We start from the raw sequence: 20,439 nt of genomic DNA, 5'->3' as shown, positions 1-20,439 counted from the left end.
GTTCTGTGAGGGGCTACGATTGGGATCAGTGTTCTGAGGGGGCAACGATTGGGTGCAGTGTTCTGTGAGGGGGCTACGATTGGGCTTGGTGTTCTGAGGGGGCTATGATTGGGCGCAGTGTTCTGTGAGGGGCTACGATTGGGCGCAGTGTTCTTTGAGGGGCTACGATTGGGCACAGTTTTCTGTGAGGGGCTACGATTGGGATCGGTGTTCTGAGGGGGCAACGATTGGTTGCAATGTTCTGTGAGGGGGCAACGATTGGGTGCAGTGTTCTGTGAGGGGCTACGATTGGAAGCGGTGTTCTGTGGGGGGCTACGATTAGGCGCAGTGGGCTATCCACTCATAGCCCCTCACAGAACACTGCACCCAATCATAGCCCCTCACAGAACACTGCATCCAATTATAGCCCCTCACAGAACACTGCATCCAATCATAGCCCCTCACAGAACACTGCATCCAATCATAGCCCGTCACAGAACACTGCACCCAATCGTTGCCCCCTCACAGAACACTGCACCCAATCTTTGCCCCTCATATTACACTGCGCCCAATCATAGCACCTAACGGAACACTGCATCCAATCATAGAACCTCACAGAACACTGCATCCAATTGTAGCCCCTCACATTACACTGCACCCAATCATAGCCCCTCACAGAACACTGCATCCAATCATAGCCCCACACAGAACACTGCATCCAATCATAGCACCTCACGGAACACTCCGCCCCGTCCCCTTTTCCTCTCTGTACTGCGAGAGCCGCGAAGCAGCAAAAAGGGCGGGAGAGGAGGGAGATCTCATGTGGGCGGTGTCTCTGTTCCCTCCCAGAATTAGGCGGAGCCGGCGCGGTGGGCGGGACGCGCTAGGCAGTGTGGGAGATAGGCCTGAGCCGCCATTTTCTTGGTCGGGTGGTGAGCTGGGAGCTCCGGGTTGTTCGCCATGTTATCCGCCGCGCAGCTGCTGGACGAGTTGATGGGCCGGGACCGGAACCTGGCACCGGATGAGAAGAGGTGTAACGTGCGCTGGGATGACGAGAACGTGAGTCCGGGGCTGAGCGGGGGATGTGAGCGGCCTGTGTGTGTGGGGGATGGGGGAGGATGGTCTCCTGTGTGGTGAGGCGAGGGGTAGTGGAAGTCACGTGGTGTGTGAGACCATACACCGGTCACCGTGGCTGTGTGTACTGTATAGAGAGGCGTGCCCTACCAGAGCCCCGCCTCTCCTTATATTAGTGGGAGTGACCTGTCGCGGCCCCTCCCATTTATAAATGACTACTGGAATTACAATATTGATGAGGCTCCTCCCATTTTGTAGGCGTGACCTGTCATTGGAGTTGTCAGAACTCCTCCTCTTTCTGCTCAGTGTTCCTCACTAATAAATAAAGAATGTATGAACACCTCTCTATAGGGGGGGGGCGGTGTGCGCGTTCTCTATATACAGGGGGGGGGGCAGTGTGCGCGTTCTCTATATGCAGAGGGGGGGTGGTGTGCGCGCTCTCTCTATATATGCAGAGGAGGGGAGGTGGCGTGTGCGCTCTCTCTATATGCAGATGGGGGGGAGGCGGCGTGCGCGCTCTCTATATGCAGAGGGGGGGAGGCGGCGTGCGCTCGCGTGCTCTCTCTATATGCAGAGGGGGGGAGGCAGCGTGCGCGCTCTCTCTCTATATGCAGAGGGGGGGCGGCGTGCCCGCTCTCTATATGCAGAGGGGGGCGGCGTGCGCGCTCTCTATATGCAGAGGGGGGGAGGCGGCGGGCGCTCTCTCTCTCTCTATATGCAGAGGGGGGGGCGGTGTGCGCGCTCTCTATATATGCAGAGGAGGGGAGGTGGCGTGTGCGCTCTCTATATGCAGATGGGGGGGAGGCGGCGGCGTGCGCGCTCTCTCTATATGCAGAGGGGGGGGGGCGGGCGCTCTCTCTATGCAGAGGGGGGGAGGCGGCGGGCGCTCTCTCTATATGCAGAGGGGGGGAGGCGGCGGGCGCTCTCTCTCTCTCTATATGCAGAGGGGGGGGGGGCGGTGTGCGCGCTCTCTATATATGTAGAGGAGGGGAGGTGGCGTGTGCGCTCTCTATATGCAGATGGGGGGGAGGCGGCGGCGTGCGCGCTCTCTCTATATGCAGAGGGGGGGGGCGGGCGCTCTCTCTATGCAGAGGGGGGGAGGCGGCGGGCGCTCTCTCTATATGCAGAGGGGGGGAGGCGGCGGGCGCGCTCTATACAGAGGGAGGCAAGGGACTGGGATCTCTATTTATATCCATATTAAATCCTCACCTGGTGCACTTCTTGTAATGCAGAGTGATGTGTACTGACCTCCTCCAGGGGGCGCTCAGCTGCCAGTTCCTGGATGTTAGGGGAGTGGCGCTGTCTGTAGCCCCTGAAACATCACTCCCCCCCCCCCCCCACCACCTGCTGTCATTGACTGCCCCAACTCTTCAGCCACCAGCCAATCACAGATCACTTTTTCTGAACTGGAGTTGTTAATATCCTAATAATAAAGGACCGGTCACATGACCAGATCAGCCTTCCACACAACGCCATTGGCCCGCCAGCCATATGCTCCTGAGATATGCCACACACACACACACACACACACACTGGGTAATGCTGGAAGTTTTGGTTGTCGGAAAGGGAGGGCTCCGCTGTAAACATCTCACAGTTACAATGTATCATTCTAATGAACAATGACCGTACGCCGGCTCTGCGATTGGCAGCTGGGAATTTCCTGGCTGTGCCGGCTGCTTCCCCCCCCCCCCCCCCACCATAAAATTCCATCGGTGTCGCCCCCTTGGGGGCGGATTAAAGCCATAAATGTCAGAGGTGACAAGTTCATCTCCCCTAATGCCAGAAGATGGATGCAGGCTGTGTGTGAGCACCTGTCATGTCTCCTCACCCACCGGCTCTGCATGGTGCCAACATCTACCCGTATTACAGTAGAACTAAAGGCAACACTTGTTTTCATTTTTGGATAAAGTAAAGGGGTGAGGTTAAACCCCTGTCAGTTAATTTTTTTTGTCTATGCCCCATTGGGGAGTTTTCCTTTCACTTCCTGTCCCAAAGCCACAACAGGAAGTGAGGAAATACCTCCAAAGTGAGTGTGTCTCCCCCCCTGGGAATTGGTGCCCCCCCCCCCCCCCGGGAATTGGTGCCCCCCCCCCCCCCCCCCGCAACTAGTGGGACCTGTAGTTTCGCAACAGCTGGAGGGCCACCAGTTTGAGACCCCTGCGAGAGACTTGATCTCCTTTCATGGTGTGAGCGCTGCCTGTCTGCTAGTTTCCACAACTTCCTGGATTCTCTGCGTAACTACATATCCCATGGTCCCAAGCAGTGAGTCCTGTGCTGACTCCTCCTCTTTTCAGCTCCTCTGTAGTTCAGAAGGCATGCTGTGTGAAATGTGTGAAGCTGAAACGCATATTCCCAGAGCATAGTGAATGCTTTTCACTGCATTGAAGTAGTTCTAAAGGCTCAAGGGTTTTTAAGGGGCCCCTGCAGCCACCCCTACTACTTGCCTGAGCCCCATCTCAATCCAGCAATGTGTATGAGAGCAGTGGCCACTCTGAGTGTCTCCCTCTACATTGGCTCCCACAGCAGCGAGAGCCATTGACTCCTGCTGTCAATCACAGCCAATGAGAGAGAGAGGGCGGGGCCGAGCCACACTGTTTATGAACACAGCGGGGCTCAGGAGTGAGCCTGCTCGAGTGCCCCATAGCAAGAGGCTTGTTATTGGGGAGAAGAGCCAGGATTGCTGACAGGGGACCCAAAAAGAGGGTAAGGGGGCTGCTTTGTTCACATTTTTCTTCTTCTTTTAGAATCACTTTAAATTATACAGAATCTCACAAAAGTTAGTACACCCCTCATATTTGTGTAAATATTTTCTTGTATCCCTTATATTCTATAAGGGATACAGTACATCGCTTCCATATTTTACATAGGAATCACTGCAATTTTTGCTATTTTGGGACACTATATATATATATATATATATATATATCAATTTATCATTTATTACTTATTGGACACTTTTCATTATCACCCTTGATTGCACACTCCAGCTGCCACTAGCTCAGTGGCGTTTTGTGTGTTTATGTTAGTTCCTCTAGATAGGAGGATCACATTTACTGTTTTAATTGGCACTTATCATTCACATTTTGATGTGGTATCTGCACCATTCTATTTCCATTTTTGCGCTCATCATTTCCTTTATTCATTTTGTTTATTTGTTGTTAGTACAATTTAGATTCGAGCTGCATTAATTTGCATTTATTTTGTTTGCATATTTTTCTCACCCTCACTTTGTTAGTATTGGCTAGCGCTTTAGTCACCTTTTCTTTTACTGAAGAAATGACACTTTGCTACAATGTTGTGTAGGTCAGGGTTTGGCAAATTTGCTTGGAATCTAGGAGCCAGCTAAAAAAGTTAGGAGCTAGAAAACGCACCCCGTCCCGACGAGCTCGCGCGCAGAAGCGAACACATACGTGAGCAGCGCCCGCATATGTAAACGGTGTTCAAACCACACGTGAGGTGTCGCCGCAATTGGTAGAGCGAGAGCAATAATTCTAGCCCTAGACCTCCTCTGTAACTCAAAACATGGGTAAAAGTTTGTCGCCATTCCACGAGCGGACGCAATTTTGAAGCGTGACATGTTGGGTATGAATTTACTCGGCGTAACATTATCTTTCACAATATAAAAAAAAAATGGGGCTAACTTTACTGTTGTCTTATATTTTTTTTAATTAAAAAAAGTAATTTTTTCCCAAAAAAGTGCGCTTGTAAGACCGCTGCGACAATACGGCATGACAGAAAGTATTGCAACGATCGCCATTTTATTCTCTAGGGTGTTAGGATAAAAAATATATAATGTTTGGGGGTTCTAATTAGAGGGAAGAAGATGGCAGTGAAAATAGTGGAAAATTACATTAGAATTGCTGTTTAACTTGTAATGCTTAACTTGTAATACCAACGGCCACCACCAGATGGCGCCAGCTCACACAAGGAACATTTTTTTTTTTTTTGCCCACCTTCCAAGCCAAGTTGCCAGGAGGCGGCTATTTCTAGTCGCAATGGCGACCGGGATTTGTCGAGCCCTGGTGTAGTGAAGTGTACAGCTTGTATAACAGTGTAAATTTCCCGTCCCCCTCAGAATAACTCGACACACAGTCATTAATGTCTAAACTGCTGGCAACTTTTGTGAGATTCTGTGTGTGGGATGTTTCATTGGGAAAGGTATCCTTCAGACTGATGGGACTATTCTAGAACTAATGGCAATTCAGTGTGGATGTGAAGATTTCATTTTGCAGTTTGACCAGAGATATCATTGTAACTTTTTTTTTTTTCTTTTTTCTCTCTTCTCCTCGGCAGGTGTGCAAGTATTACCTGTGTGAATTCTGTCCGGCAGAATTGTTCACAAACACAAGATCAGACCTAGGTAGGTAACCGTGTCTGGAATGCAAATTGAAGATGTAAAGTTATCAGATTTCTGGTGCCGAAATTAAAGCGGAGGTTCACCCTAAAAAAATTATCTACCATCCCATCCAGCATACTTGCGTCAGCTACAGTATGCTTTTTTTTTTTTTTATGTACTTACCGTTTAGAGCCCATTCACACCTAGGCGTTTTGTCGCCTGTAGTGTGATGCCGCCCCGACACGCCAGAGGGATGATTTAACATTGCCCTCTATGGAGATGGTTCACATCTCCATGCCGAACGCCTGTCGCCTGAAAAAAAAGTCCCGGACCTTTTTTTCAGGCGGCTTTCGGCATAGGAAATGGGAACCATCTCCATAGGGGGACAATCTAGGGGCACATCTAGGCGGCAAATCGCGGTACAAAACGCCGCCATTTGTCGCCGCAATTCGTGGGACAAAGCGCCGTGATTTTGTCCGCCTAGATGTGAATGCAGCCATCATCGTTTATTTTCTTTTTCTTTTCGACAATTTTAAAAAATTATCTACCATCCCATCCAGCATACTTTTTTTTTGCTGTACTTACTTTTTAATCGTTGATTTTCTTTTCTTCTTCCCGCGGGGAATAGGCGTTCCTATGAAGGGGCGTAGATGATTGACGTGCGGCTACAGCGCGTCGCGCTTTCCATTAATAGCCGGACTAGGACTCGGCTCTTCACGGCGCTATACGGTGCCTGCGCACAGACTGCGCAGGCGCCGTATATAGCCGAGTCCTAGTCCGGCTATTTTGGGAAAGCGCGACGAGCTGTAGCCGCACGTCAATCATCTACGCCCCTTCATAGGAACGCCTATGAAGAAGAAAAGAAAATAAACAATTAAAAAGTAAGTACAGCGGAAAAAAAAGTATGCTGGATGGGATGGTAGATAATTTTTTTTTTTTTTTAGGATGAACCTCCGCAAAAAGTAAAAAAAAAATCGCGTTTTCTTTTCAAAATTGTCGCTCTAATTTTTTTTATAGCGCAAAAAATAAAAACCGCAGAGGTGATCAAATACCACCAAAAGAAATCTCTATTTGTGTGGGGGAAAAAGGACACCAATTTTGTTTGGGAGCCACGTCGCACGACCGCGCAATTGTCAGTTAAAGCGACGCAGTGCCGAATCGCAAAAAGAGGCAAGGACCTTTAGCTGCATTTTGGTCCGGGTCTTAAGTGGTTAACCACTTAAGTACCGCCTCCTGCACATCTACGTCGGCAGAATGGCACGGCTGGGCACGTACATGTACGTCCTCTTTAAGTGCCCAGCCGTGGGCGCGTGCCCGCGACCTGGTCCGAAGCTCCGCGTCCGTGGGACCCGTGGACCCGATCGCCGCTGGAGTCTCGCGATCGGTCCCCGGAGCTGAAGAACGAGGAGAGCTGTGTGTAAACACAGCTTCCCCGTTCTTCACAGTGGCGCTCTGAGATGAGATGATCCTGGAGTTTAGCCTTAAACACGGTATGACATTTGTGTTTCTCGCCTCTTTTCAGGTCCGTGTGAAAAGATCCACGATGAAAACCTCCGCAAACAGTGAGTGGTGTTCTGTATTTTTGTTTTTCTTTTCATTGTTGCTTTTGCCATGTTGTTGTCGCTGAGCTCTGTGTGCCCCCCCCCAGGTACGAGAAGAGTTCACGCTTTATGAAGGTGGGATACGAGCGCGAGTTCCTGCGCTATCTGCAGAGCCTGCTTGCCGAGGTGGAGCGGAGGATACGGAGGGGTCACGCACGGTTGGCTCTATCCCAAAGCCAACAAGCTGCCGGTGTAAGTGTTCGTATCTCCTTTTTTTTTTTTCCCATATACATCTTTTCCTTTTAGGGGAAAAAAATAACACTACACATCACAGTAAGATGAATATTTTATATCGCATCTAGGGCAGCCTTTTTCAACCAGGGCACCTGCAAGGTTCTTTAGGGGTGCCTTGCCATTATGCCTAAAAATTGTGCAAAAGTTGGAGATATATATATATATATTTTAGCAGAAGTTTCCCAAAGGGTGACGCTAAAGAGCTGAAAAACCACGTAGTTTCGGGTTTGTTTGGCCAACAATTCTTTGCCGTTTTCCACTGCCTGCGAATGTGATCCAGCGGCTTATAAGCTGCTAGGATTACTTTTTTACATTTAATTCTCTTATCCAGCTGGGAAAAGAGATACCGGGGTTAAAGCTGTAGGCATCATCCCGATTATAACCCCTTGAACCAGACGACGTATGAGTCTGTCGCTGAGGCTAGCTATGCTAGTTTTTCTGTTTTAGATGCTTTGGGGGGGGGGGGGGGGTGGAGTGCCCTCTATGGGATGATTGAGGTGATCTATAATGTCTGGTCACAGTCAGACAAGTGTACATTCCACTAAAAGGTCTCTCAGGTTTGTGAAATTGTGTTCTGAATCTTCATTTCTGTCTGAAACATCTTTTTTGTTTTTCATCAGGCTGTTGGTCCAGCCGGAAAGAACGAGGAGAAGGTTCAGGTCCTGACGGATAAAGTCGAGGGTCTGTTGCTGCAGGTGAGGCGAGAATATAATTTGAATGTAGTGCAAATGGTGATTGGTTGCTAGGCCTGGTCACCCGCCCCTTCCTACCTGAAAATGCCAGATAATATTTCTGGCTGCAGGTGGGGCCAGGAACTGAGTGTGATGCAAGTACCGTATTTTTCGGGGTATTGCGCGCTCCGGCGTATAGCGCGCACCTCTAATGTGGACCCGCATTCCTGTAAAAAAAAATCATTTTAGTACTTAGTTTTGGTGTCTTTTGCGTGGCGTCCGGCGTCCGTCTGCGGCTTCGGTGGTGTTCTCCTCGTCGGGTCCGGCGTCCTTCTGCAGCCATCGTGGTGTCCTCCCTGCTCGATTCCCGCGCCGAGTTTGAACCACTGCGCCGGCATATACCGAGCTCGGTACACTCGGGTATAGTCGGGCAGGCTCGGCTCCTCTCGCGGTCACGTCCTGTGAGTCCTTTACGTCATATGCCGGTGCAGTGGTTCAAACTCGGCACGGGTATCGGCGTATATCGCGCACCCACGATTTTGCCCTGATTTTTCAGGGCAAAAAAGTGCGCGGTATACGCCGATAAATACGGTATATCAGAGTTGTGGAATGCCTATTTCATGGTCACTGTCGCTTTACCCTGCATCATGGGCAAGATGACTGTGTGTCTCTCTAATGACTGCTAGTACTTTGATAAACATACAGTACCCTGAGGAAACTCCATGCAGGTAGTGCCGTGGTTGGGATTCGAACCAGCGACTTTAGTGCTGCTAGGTGGAAGTGCTAACCACTTGGCCACTGTATTTTAAACACGGTAGGCCGGGAGTGTCGGGATGACAGTCGTATAGCTCCACCTACATCCTTAAATGCACCCAAGGAGCTTCTGGGAGATGCAACCAACAGAAGCCACCATGCATAGTTTTGAATCTCTGCCCATTATTTTATTGAGTGTGAACGTGAGTCACGTGACCGGCCATTAAAGCATGGTGATGAAGGTATTTTTGAAGCATTTTGCTATGACAACATTATTTGCTCTTTCCTTATTCATGGTGCCGATATTTATATATGAAGACTGTAAGACTACAGAAGCCTTACCACTTGACCTCCCAGAACTTTTTTTTTTTTTTTGACCCCCACAAAATTTTTTTTTTTTTTTTTGTGGTATTTGATCACATCATTTTTTTTTTTTTTTGCTATAAACAAGAGCGACAATTAAAAAATAAAAATAAAAAATTGCTTTGTTTATAAAACCCATCTGATAAAAACATGTGCAAAATTAAATACATTTCTTCATCATTTTAGGCCAATATGTATCCTGTTCCATATTTTTTGTTAAAAAAAAAACATCCCAATAAGTGTATATTAATTGGTTTTCACAAAGTTATAAGATCTACAAACTTTGGGATGGGATATATTTATGGAATTTTTTTTTTTTTTTTTTTTAACTAGTAGTAGCAGCGATCAGCGACTTGTAGCGGGACAGATTGTTCAGTGGACAATCGTACACCGACACTGCTGACGGACTCCATTCACATCTAGATGTTGCTTTTTTACAGGCGTTTATGTACAGGCATCTTGGAGTTCAAAAGGCCAGCAATGTAAAAGCAGTAAAACTTCTGTAATCTGCCAAAAAATAAGCTCATGTACTTTTACTTTTTTCTTTTAACAGATTGAGGAGCTGGGATCCGAGGGGAAGGTTGAGGAGGCGCAGGGAATGATGAAACTTGTAGAACAGTTGAAAGAAGAGCGAGAACTTCTCAAGTCTTCCACATCGGTGAGTTCTAGAAGATGCAGCCGCTCCGTTGTCTGCTTCTCTGAGAAGGCCGAGATGTTCTGATTTTCTGGGTCCTGTATGATTGTCAATAATCTTCCTATTGACTTTGATTTACCATTTGACGCTTCCAGTCCAATGTAAAGGCCCATACACACGATTGAATATTCCGACAACAATTGTCCGATGGACTTGTTATGTCTGATAATCAGACAGTCTGTACGCTCCATCAGACAATTGTCGGAATTTCCAACAACAAATGTTGGGTGTTTATGCTCTCAAATCGTCCGACAACAATTGTTGGATGGTCATGCTCTCAAATTGTCCGACAACAAATGTGTTCCGTCGGATTATCCGATCGTGTGTACACAAATCCGTCAGACTAAAATCCAAAGTACAAACACGCATGCTTTGAAACAATGATCAACATCAGACGACAATGGCAGAAGTTGCCCAAAGGGTGGCGTTAAAGAGCTGAAAAACCACGTGCTTTGGTGTATGTTGGCTAAAAGAGACAGACATTGAGTAGATATTCGTGGATACTGCAGCTATCTATGCACAAAGTGGGAGAAAATACCTGGGTTATACAGGTATCTGCTCCCCCCTGAAAGGTGCCAAATGTGACACCAGATGGGGGGAGGAATCCAAAAAGCGGAACTCCGCTTTAAGTGGTTCGTGGTTTTTTTTTTTTTTCTCTCTACAATAAGTACCCATCGGGAAAAGGCAACCGCTGGGTGAAGCGGGGATATCTCACCACTGGAGTTCAGGAGACCTAGAAATTGGACAAGTGATTAAGCTGGTCATCCGCCTCGCATGATTTGTTCCACATATGAGAAGAGTTGTTTTTTTTTTTTTTTTTTTTTAGTTTTTTATTCTGCACTCATCTGACAGATCCTATTTATTTTATTTATTTGTGTTGGTCTTTCCTAACATAAAATGTTTTCTTAACCTTTGCAGACAATTGAGAGTTTTGCAGCCCAGGAGAAGCAGATGGAGGTGTGCGAAGTGTGTGGTGCCTTTTTAATCGTCGGAGATGCTCAATCCCGAGTGGACGATCACCTCATGGGAAAACAGCACATGGGTTATGCCAAAATTAAGAGCACTGTGGAGGAATTAAAGGTATGTCGATGATGCACGCAACATGACCATCCCTGCTATGCAAGGTGCTCTTTGGGGCTTCTTTGAAAAGACTTAAAAGTTAGCAGCTACATTATTTGCGGCTGTTGACTTACTACTTTCCACCTGCCAACATTAGATTGACTGCATGCAGGCAGCACAGCTAGGCCGGACAACATACCTGTACTTCACTGGCTTTCATCCGCGCGCCCCTGTGCTGTGATTGAAAACAGCACAAACGTGACAGCTGATTTCAAAAACGGCCAGATGGTAAAATAAAAGCGGCACACATTGTTGGGCACATGGTTAACCCCTTGATTGCCCCTAGATCAGGGACCCTTGTAGAAAAAAAAGGTACCCCAAAGGGGCTTTGAGTTGCAGCAAAAAAAATAAGTTGAAGAAATAATTTATTTAAAAAGGTACATAATGGGGGGAAAAAAGGCGTTCTAGTGGGATCAAGACATGAGTTCCATGATACAATTTAATTTTTTTTTACATATGAATAGATATAACCATATGAGTTCATGTAACAAAGTAGGTAAACTTGTGCTAGAATTTTCTGACGCGTTTCGACCTTTGATAATGGAGGTCTTTTCAGGGGGAAAAAGATTGAAAACGCTAACTCTGGAAAAAGATGCATATAGATATTTGTTAAAACAAATGCATAAATATTATAAGGAAAATGGAAAGAAACTGCGCTAATTTTTTTTTAGAAAGATGGAAAAAAAAGGGGGAAAAAACCTGTAACATAGTCAGTCTAATCCCTCCAGGTGCTGCGATTATCATGCAAACAATAAATACAAGAGATAAACATAAGAAAAAATATAAATTGCGCTACCTCAAACGCCCTGCTTGCTAGACACCGGCGTGTGCAAGTGGATGATCTACAGCAGGGATATGCAATTAGCGGACCTCCAGCTGTTGCTGAACTACAAGTCCCATAAGGCATAGCAAGACTCTGACAGCCACAAGCATGACACCCAGAGGCATGATGGAACTTGTAGTTTTGCAACAGCTGGAGGTCCGCTAATTGCATATCCCTGATCTACAGTGATGAAAAGTGAAGAAGGCGGCTGCTATGTTAGGAGCGACCTCTAATGGCCACTAGGGTGCAGCATGCAGCCACCGCAAAGTCCCACACCAGTGATGGTGATAATATACAAGTGAAAACAAAAAAGATTAACAATGTTAATAATATAACAGACACTAGATCAAAACGACATTGCCTGAATATGAACTTTGGCTATAAATGAGTTAATAGTCCAAAATATTAACAGCAAAAGTCAGTTTAAACAGCAGATAGTGTGTCCAACACCCGTGCATCTGTGTTGGTTGTAAATGTGTCCAAAGGAAAACGTGATATCTCCTCCACCAAACTTATAAAATGGCCTCTTACCGAATTTCCATGATCCCTTATTACAGGGGATCAGAAACCGCATATAATAGGTCCCAATCTCACAGTTTCGGATACACGGTCCTGTTGGATCTTGTTCCTCAAGAAAATTTCAGCAGTAACATTGTCCACCATGTAAGAAACAGTGACAGCTCCACATAGTGTGTTAAATGTGTATAATAAATATTATGGAATGGGAGGGTCGATGGGAAAAGACCAGGCTGCAGATGAGTGGGCGTCCTCTAAAGACCCCACACTAGGTGGGGAGGGCGTCGCGAAAGGCGATGGGGGAGGGAGGACCGAGGGGAGCCAGGCAGAACCATCTGATAAGGAAGATCAGAGATCCTCACACTACGGCCTTCCAGCTGTTGCGGAACTACACATCCAGAACAGGAACCCACCCGCCTTGTTTACAAGATCCACCATTCTGCTTCTGTATACCGTGATCGCGGGTCGCCAGCGGACATTAGAGTCTGCCCGACCCATGGGCAAGCGCCACTGTACAGCTATGGCGATTTGCGCAGGAGAGCAGACTTGCCGCCTTATAGCGGTCAGTAAGAGGTTAATGAAAGGGTTTGATTAATTAAAAAATGGGGATATACATCAATTCTAATGACATTGGAAAGGACGGAGGGTAAAGGAAACCAAAGGGTGGCGCAGAGTAAGGGGACAAACTCCTACTATTAGACTAGCATAATTGTTGCATTCAAAATCTTTCTTATTTCAGGGTGTAATAATAATGTGTAATTTTATTTTTCTTTCCAAAGGAAAAATTAAGAAAAAAATCAGTAGAACCTGAGCGGGAACCGGATCGGTTAAGGAAAGAACGAGACGACAAAGATAAAGATAAAGACAAAGAAAGAGACAGAGACCGAGAAAGGGAAGAGAGGGAAAAGAAGAGGAAACGAGATGAGGAGGAGAAGGAAAAAGAGAAGGAAAAGGAGAGAGAGAAAGAGAGGGAAAAAGAAAAGGAGAGGACCCGTGAGAGAGAGAAGCGCAAAAGAAGCCGTTCACGTAGCCGAAATTCCAGCAAACCATCGGACAGACGAGTCAGCCACTCTCGTGAGCATAAGAGGTCCCGGAGTCGGGAGAGGAAGAGAAGCAGGTATGCTGAGGACCACCTTCTCTCCTTGAGGGGGGGGGACAGTCGCCACACTTTTTTTTTTTTTTTTTTTTTTTAGTTTGAAAATAGAAACCTTCCAGCAGTGGATAATCAGCACTTGTGTATTTTTGAATCCACCCCCCCCCCCTTTATTTTATTTTTTCATATTGTGATCATGTAACTTTATTAGAATTTTTTTTCCCCCATGTGTACCCTTGCTTCTAACCCTGCAGCTACCTGTTAGAAAGTTTTAGGATTTAAGATAAGATCAGTGACTTGTGTGCACCCATAAAGTAATTATCCACTTCCCGCCCGCAGTATGTCACCCCCCCCCCCCTTACTTTCAAGGGGAGATATCTGAATGATGCCTGTATCTTCTGCCGGCGATTCTGTGCACCATAAGAATGATCATAGCGGCATTTCCGCCGCTTGATTGTTCTTGGAGGGGATGTCGGTTGTCGCCGTCCCCTCCTGCCGCCATCCGGTACTTCTTTGCTTCCGTGCCATCGGGGACCCAGAGAAAGAATCGGCTGCTGCCGGATGACAACCATAGAGATTTCAGGTAACCAGATGGTCACCAGTCATCTCTGACTGTCGTAGGCCCGTGCGCGACATTTTCACCGATCGCAGGTTTGTTTGTATCCGCGGCCTGGGCGTAAAGTCATGACTTCACGCCGGGCCGCGAATATAAACAAACCTGTGATCGCGGCTGGTAAGCATGAGATCGGTGAAATTTTTTTTTTTTTTTTTTGATCTCCTGCTTTCCAGCCTGGAGGAGAGATGTGGGGTCTTATTGACCCCACATCTCTCCATAATAAGGACCTGTGACAATAGATTCCTATTACAAGGGATGATTACGTTCCTTGTAATAGGAATAAAGTGTAAAAAATAAAGTAAAATACGTTTTGTTTTTTCTTCTTTTCTTTTTTTTATTGCCACTGTTCACGGTAGCTTACACAGGGTGCTTTTATATTCTATAATTGTATTTTCTCCTATTCCCTCTTGTACAGGAGTAGAGAGCCTCAGAGAAGCCGCAGTCACAATCGGACAGAAAGGAAACATCGATCACGCAGCAGAGACAAGCGAAGGTCAAAGAGCAAGGAACGCAAGTCTTACAAACACAGGAGTCGGAGCCGAGACCGCGAGCGCAGATCCAAGGAGAGAGGTATGTCCTTCCCTTTTTATAAAAAAGAAAAAGGCCTCTCGCATGTGCCCATCGCAATCCAGCAATAAGAATCTGCGGTTCTTGAGGCCGAAATGCCTGAGGCATGTCGGGTGCCAGCGGCTGCTGCTAGTCACACGTAGCCACACATAGAGGATAGCTGGATACAGCTGATTTTCCAGGCTCAGACTTCATCTATAACTGCAGCCATCTGTTCCGTGTGCAGCAACATGCGAACAGCAGCTAGATTCCAGGGGGGGGGGGGGGGGTCTGAATTCTCTCAGCTGGCATGACCTTAATAATAATAATAATAATAATATTCTTATTCAGTATTTTTATAGCCCCAACAGTTTGCGCAGCGCCTCGTGTCATGCAAATCACATGTCCGTCATTCCTGCTGCAAGAGTCCTCTAGTTCTTGCCCCTTTGATCTGGTGGCCGCAGATAACCAGCCGTGTGAATGTGGCCTTTTAAAAATGAATTCCATGCATGTTATATTTTATACATGGTAACTGTGTATATATCATACCTAGCAAGACACAACTACTTCAGTGATCGTCATCCCCTTGGTACCCTGCTGAGTGGTTGCCCTCGGGCATTGTGAACACAGGACCCCTGCCACTTGGTAGAAGCACGATTTGACCAGTGTGACTGTAAATATATACCATGCCTGGAATTCTTCTAGAAGGCAAATTGTAATGGTTTGGGGGTCCGTTATATTTTGTATTTACTCTCTATTACAGAATTCATGCATTAACATTAATTTCATGTATTGGATGTTTTATGTGTGAATTTTTTCTCATTTTTGGATAGAGTAACAAGGGTATTAAAGGGATTTTAAAGGTAATTTTAAATAACAAACATGTCATACTTGCCTCCACTGTGCAGCTTGTTTTGCACACAGTGGCCCGGAAACCTGGTCTTCTGTGGTCCCTCTGCGGCTGTCTCGGCTCCTTCCCGCAAGAATTAACCACCTTCATGCGAGCAAGTTCGCATGGTGGTTGGTTCTTGCGGGCGCGCTCCTGTGATATAGCCGCTCGCTGTTTCACTCGGCCAATGGCTGCGCTGCTTTCAATCAACCAATGAATGAGCCACTAATCCTCAGATGTTTTTCACCTTAATGCATAGAATGCATTAAGGTGAAAAACATGTACCATTACAACCCCTTTTAACACCTGCTTTTTTTTTTTTTTTCTCTTTCTGTACCATTGGGAACATTTCCCTTCACCCCCTGATCCAAAGCTAACATAGGGATAGAGGGGAAAACCCTCCAAAGTTCACGGTTGTCACTGGGGTCGCCAGAACTAGTGTTCCCATTGGAAGATTTTCCCTCTATTCCTGTTCTGGTGACAACCCCAAATTTTTGGCGGTTTTCTTTTCCTTTTGGTGACCACGGTAAACGGGGCAAAAAGTGGGTGACACAGTAATAAACCATAAAAGGTTTTCTAATCACCCTCCATTCTATATTAAAAAAAAAAAAAAAAAGTTTTGCCTTCAGTTCTACTTTAAATGGTAACCTGCCATGAAGTTAAAGCGGGGGTTCACCCCAAATTTTTTTTTTTTAACATTACATTCAGCTGAGTTGTCAGAATGACAATCAGCTGTGTGTTTTTTTTTTTTTATTTCATTGCCGTACATACCGTATTTTCACCGCCGCTTCCGGGTATGTAATCTGCGGGACTGGGCGTTCCTAATTGATTGCCATCCTTCCGACCGGCGCATACAGCGCGTCATGAGTTGCCGGAAGAAGCCGAACGTTGGTGCGCAGGCGCCGTATAGAGCGGACTCGCAAGCCGGCTTCTTTCGGCAACTCGTGACGTGCTGTATGCGCCGGTTGGAAGGATATCAATCAATTGGGAACGCCCACTTCCGCAGATTACATACCCGGAAGCGGCGGTGAAAATACGGTATGTACGGCAATGAAATAAAAAGTCGATTTGTCATTCTGACAACTCGGCTGAATGTAATGTTAAAAATTGTTTTTTTTTTTTTTTTTGGTGAACCCCCGCTTTAAATTCATGTCTGCTCAAAGCAGCAGCAACTCTAAGTATTAAAATAAAAAAACCTGCTGCCAGGCAGGGTTTTTGTGCCCATAAATGTTTCCCTAGCCTGTCAGCGGTAATGTGCTATGAGCTGTGCATACGCAGCGGCAGAGTACATTTATGGCATGATGAAGTTACTCCCGTGCGCATGTGTAGGAGTGACATCATCATGGCCCAGCCACTCAAGCAGCCAAACGGAGTGAACCTAGAAAGACGAATGGGGGGGGGGGGGGGGATGGAAGCACCTGAGCACTGGAGGGCATCCTTTGACAGGCAAGTATGTTCTAATGTGCTGGTATGCTGTGCATAAACCTGCAGGGGGCTGTTTTTATTATAACTTATTTTGCAGTTACATTTTTTTTTCTTTTCCGCATACAGTGAGAATTCTCTATTGAGCACTCCATCCACAAGTCGTGTTCCATGTTTTTGGTGGATGCTAGAAAATCACAAGTTTCTTACCTTGGAGATCTTTGCATGCCTTTCTGGCTGGTGGGAAAACATGGAATGCTCCAAGCTGGGCAGAAAATGGGCCCCGGGACGACCGAGAGGCAGTCGCCAAGAGCAGTGTTTCTCAACTCCCAGTCCTTGAGGTTGTTTTCAGGATTTCCCTCAGATGAAACGGCTGTGGTAATTTGCTAAGGCAGTGAAACTGATCAAATCACCTGTGCAAAATAATGGAAATCCGGAAAAACATGACCTGTTGGGGCGCTTTGAGGACTGGAGTTGAGAGGCTGGCCTAGAGACGCAAGAATCTGCAGTTACATTTCCTGCCTGTCATTCTATTGTCAAAGGTGCCTTTTGGGGCCACAGAGGCTCTAATGATAGTTAACTGGCATGGTGCCAGGAGGGTGCTGTGCAACATGGGTGGAAGCCTAGAGTCTGTGTACAGTCTGGAGCATGGCGTCATTGGAGATTATTAAAGGATTCTTGTCCTGAGTGGGGGGGGGGGAGGAATACAAATGCTGCAATTTCTGGCTTTGAATGCTGCCAATGTTTCCCATACTGAGCTTCTCGTTACAGTATTCTGAATCGATTCACCATTATTGTTCGCTTAAAGAGGATCTTAAAGCTGAAGTAAACCCCATCGATTTAACGGTTTCAGAAAACGGTTAGGTTTCCGTAACTATCAGATTGGTTGTTCTCTCAACCAAACTGTCAAAGCATTCAATGGGTGGTGTCATAAACAGCAATGGTGCTGAACACACACACACCATCAGTTAAGATTAAAACAGAGCCCAAGATGGAAGCTTCCTTGGCTGCAAATGATAGGAGGGGTTACTTTCACTCCACCTGTGGAATCCGTTCCCCAAAAAATGGCCATCAAAGGGCTAGTCATCCTTTATTGCCTATACCGGGGATATGCAATTAGCGGACCTCCAGCTGTTGCAAAACTACAAGTCCCATCATTCTTTTGCCTCTGGGTGTCATACTTGTGACGGTCAGAGTACTGCTATGCCAGGGCTCAACAAAATCCGGGCGCCCATTCACAATTGCGACAAGAAATTGTGACCTGGCGCCTGCCGGTAATTGAGGCCGTGGCCCGCCGCGATCGTGCGGCTTGGGAGGCACAGGATCTTGTGTCTCCCTGCGCCTCCCGCGCGACGGCCGGTAATTGAGGCCGCGGCCTTGTGAAGGCCCAAGCTTCCTTCTGTGACCTTCCGGAGGTAAAGTGGCTAATACCAGATCCCCATTCATATGTGCAAAAGGCAATCTCCAGACCTACATGTATTTCTTGTTCTCGGTAAGCCACTGTTAAATTGTCGTCCTTGTTTGTTTGTCTTTCAATCTGTAGAAAAGAGGAGTTCCGACGACAGAAAAAGCAGCAAGTCCGGCAGCCGAGATGGGCAAAGCGAATCTCGCAAATCCGACTCTAAGGAATTGCCCACCCTGACCTCTGTGAATGGGTCCAGCGAAGACATAAAATCTGAAGGTGACACTCAGTCCAATTAAAACTGATCTGATTTGACCTCTGATCAGCCGGAGGTAAGTGTTTTTGTGCCTCTCTCTCTTATAGCTCTTATGTTTTGCTAGAATGTTACGGTGCAGCGTAAGTATGCACAGATGAAGACAGGAAGCCTTGCCATGAAGGGAGAGCGCTGTGTAGCCCCAGCACACATGTAGAGGTATCTCTCCTTTTTCTGTATTCGTAGTGACCCGCGCCCATCCAAATCTCTCTCCCCCCCCCCCCCCCCCCCCCCCCTCTATGCCACCATAACGCGTCCTCTTTTGTCACATAAGCCATCCCAGAATCTCTAATCTTTAAACATATTTCAATCAGAAATGTTTTAGCTTTTCTTTTTAGTTTTCAATTGCTTAATAAATTACTGGCGTAAATAACACAACAGATCATACATTTTATAACCTTTGTTTTTTAAGACCGTTTTGATTCATCGGCAGTAATGTTTAATTTTAAGAGGAGGCGCGTTTTATTTATTTTTTAAGGCACTTTTAAAACCAGCCGTAATTTACTGTTGAAAGAAATAAAAGTTGTTATTTAAAAAAAAAAAAAAAAATTATAAAAAAAATTGTGAAAGATGTTTTGGAGTCATTTTTGCCTTACTGCCTTGCATTCTAATGCAGTTTGTTCTGTAACTCGAGAGCCTGTAGAATTGGATTGTTCGAAGTGTAGGGTTTATGAATAATTTCAAGCTGTCTGCCATACCTCATGCAGCGTTGGTGTTGTAAGCGGGCCCCTGAAAATGCCAAATTAAAAATCAAGGATTCAGTCATACTAATCAGGTATTCTTGCAAGGTACTCCTTTCTTCCAAAATCCATGTTTGAATGATGTTACCTGTAATAGCATAAGCTTATTTTTTATTTTTTGTGTATTTTTGTTTTTACTTTTGTCTTTGTCTACCAAGCAAAGCCACAAACAAAGTGTTTTATATATTTTTTTTTTTATTCATTTTATTTATTTATTTTTGGTTGTTTTTTTGTTTTTATTTTAGTTGTTTTCTTTAATTTTATGTTAGACTTTTGCTGTTCTTAACATCTTTAACAGCTCTGGCAATTTTCTTTTGACTGTGTCTAGGGATGCAATGATGCCCAGTCAGTAAAACAATTATTTAAAGATTTTAAATGCAAATCTATGCTCGCTAGTAATCGACTTGTTACATTCAGTGCAAGCTTTTACAGAGGTATGTCTTTAAATTTTTCCTACCAGGTAGGAGGAATTGTATGAGGCAGTTTACGCTGTAGTCCGCTGTTCGGACTTTGATAGAAAAAGCAGAGATCCGGGATCGATACATTTTTAAAACAAATTAAAAAAAAATTTAATTTTTTTTTCTTTCTTTCCACGGATCCCTTTTTCTGATCTAGCATTAGATCGTTTTTGGTTCCTGTTGCATGAAAGTTCTAGAGAATGGGGGACGAGTCTAGTGCCAGATGAATTTTTGGTTTTCTGTGATTAGTTTTAAAGAGCTTATTTCTTGGAATGGCAACTAATTTTGCATTTGTTTTATTTCTCTTCGTATTTTACCCTATAGGACTGCATTGCGAAGATCAAGGTTGACCTCTCAAGATGTCTTAATCGAAGATGGGCTTTAAAATGAGGTGACAGAACCTGTATAATGAAAATTTAAAACTCGGTTAGAGTTGGTTCTAAAACCATTACGTTGAGAACTCGAGTATTTCTGTAGAGTCGATTCAGTACAGTCTCTGGTTAAATGTTGTTGCCCAAATGTCAGGGCGCAAGAAAATTAATTTAAACAAACGCAAGCAAGTGTAACAGCCATGACTTGCATATTAAATCAGAAGTTTATTATTTTTTTTTTATTTTTTTTTGTTCGGACTTGGAAACACAAGATAATTGTGAACCACGTTAATTTTTTGTTTTTTTACTAGTAGAAAATAGATTATAAATAAACGCAACTTCTAATTTCTCTTGTAAATGTGCTCTGATGTCATTTTGGCTTGGTATGAAATGCTTTTTAAAATAAATGTGTCACTGTTTAAAGTT

General features: G+C 45.6%; 1 protein-coding gene across 2 annotated transcripts; it reads left to right on the top strand.

Annotated features, from left to right (window-relative positions):
* The first annotated feature begins 857 nt into the window (after window positions 1–857).
* LUC7L3 (LUC7 like 3 pre-mRNA splicing factor) lies at window positions 858–20,439 on the top strand. 2 transcript variants are annotated; one of them, XM_040330893.1, is made up of 11 exons: window positions 858–1,038; window positions 5,347–5,413; window positions 6,912–6,951; window positions 7,038–7,188; window positions 7,845–7,919; window positions 9,565–9,669; window positions 10,624–10,785; window positions 12,943–13,280; window positions 14,288–14,442; window positions 18,273–18,463; window positions 19,967–20,439. In XM_040330893.1, the coding sequence occupies exons 1-10, from the start codon at window positions 940–942 to the stop codon at window positions 18,428–18,430; spliced, it is 1,350 nt and encodes a 449-aa protein (XP_040186827.1). In that variant the 5' UTR covers window positions 858–939; the 3' UTR covers window positions 18,431–18,463; window positions 19,967–20,439. The 2 variants fall into 2 exon arrangements, with proteins under 2 accessions (XP_040186827.1, XP_040186828.1); XM_040330894.1 differs by having other exon boundaries at window positions 859–1,038; window positions 7,038–7,182.

This window comes from Rana temporaria, chromosome 12 (assembly GCF_905171775.1).
Source record: "Rana temporaria chromosome 12, aRanTem1.1, whole genome shotgun sequence".
In the NCBI taxonomy this organism is placed as follows: domain Eukaryota; kingdom Metazoa; phylum Chordata; class Amphibia; order Anura; family Ranidae; genus Rana; species Rana temporaria.
Note: the sequence above shows the minus strand (reverse complement) of the source record. Positions and strands in the feature narration are given on the sequence as shown.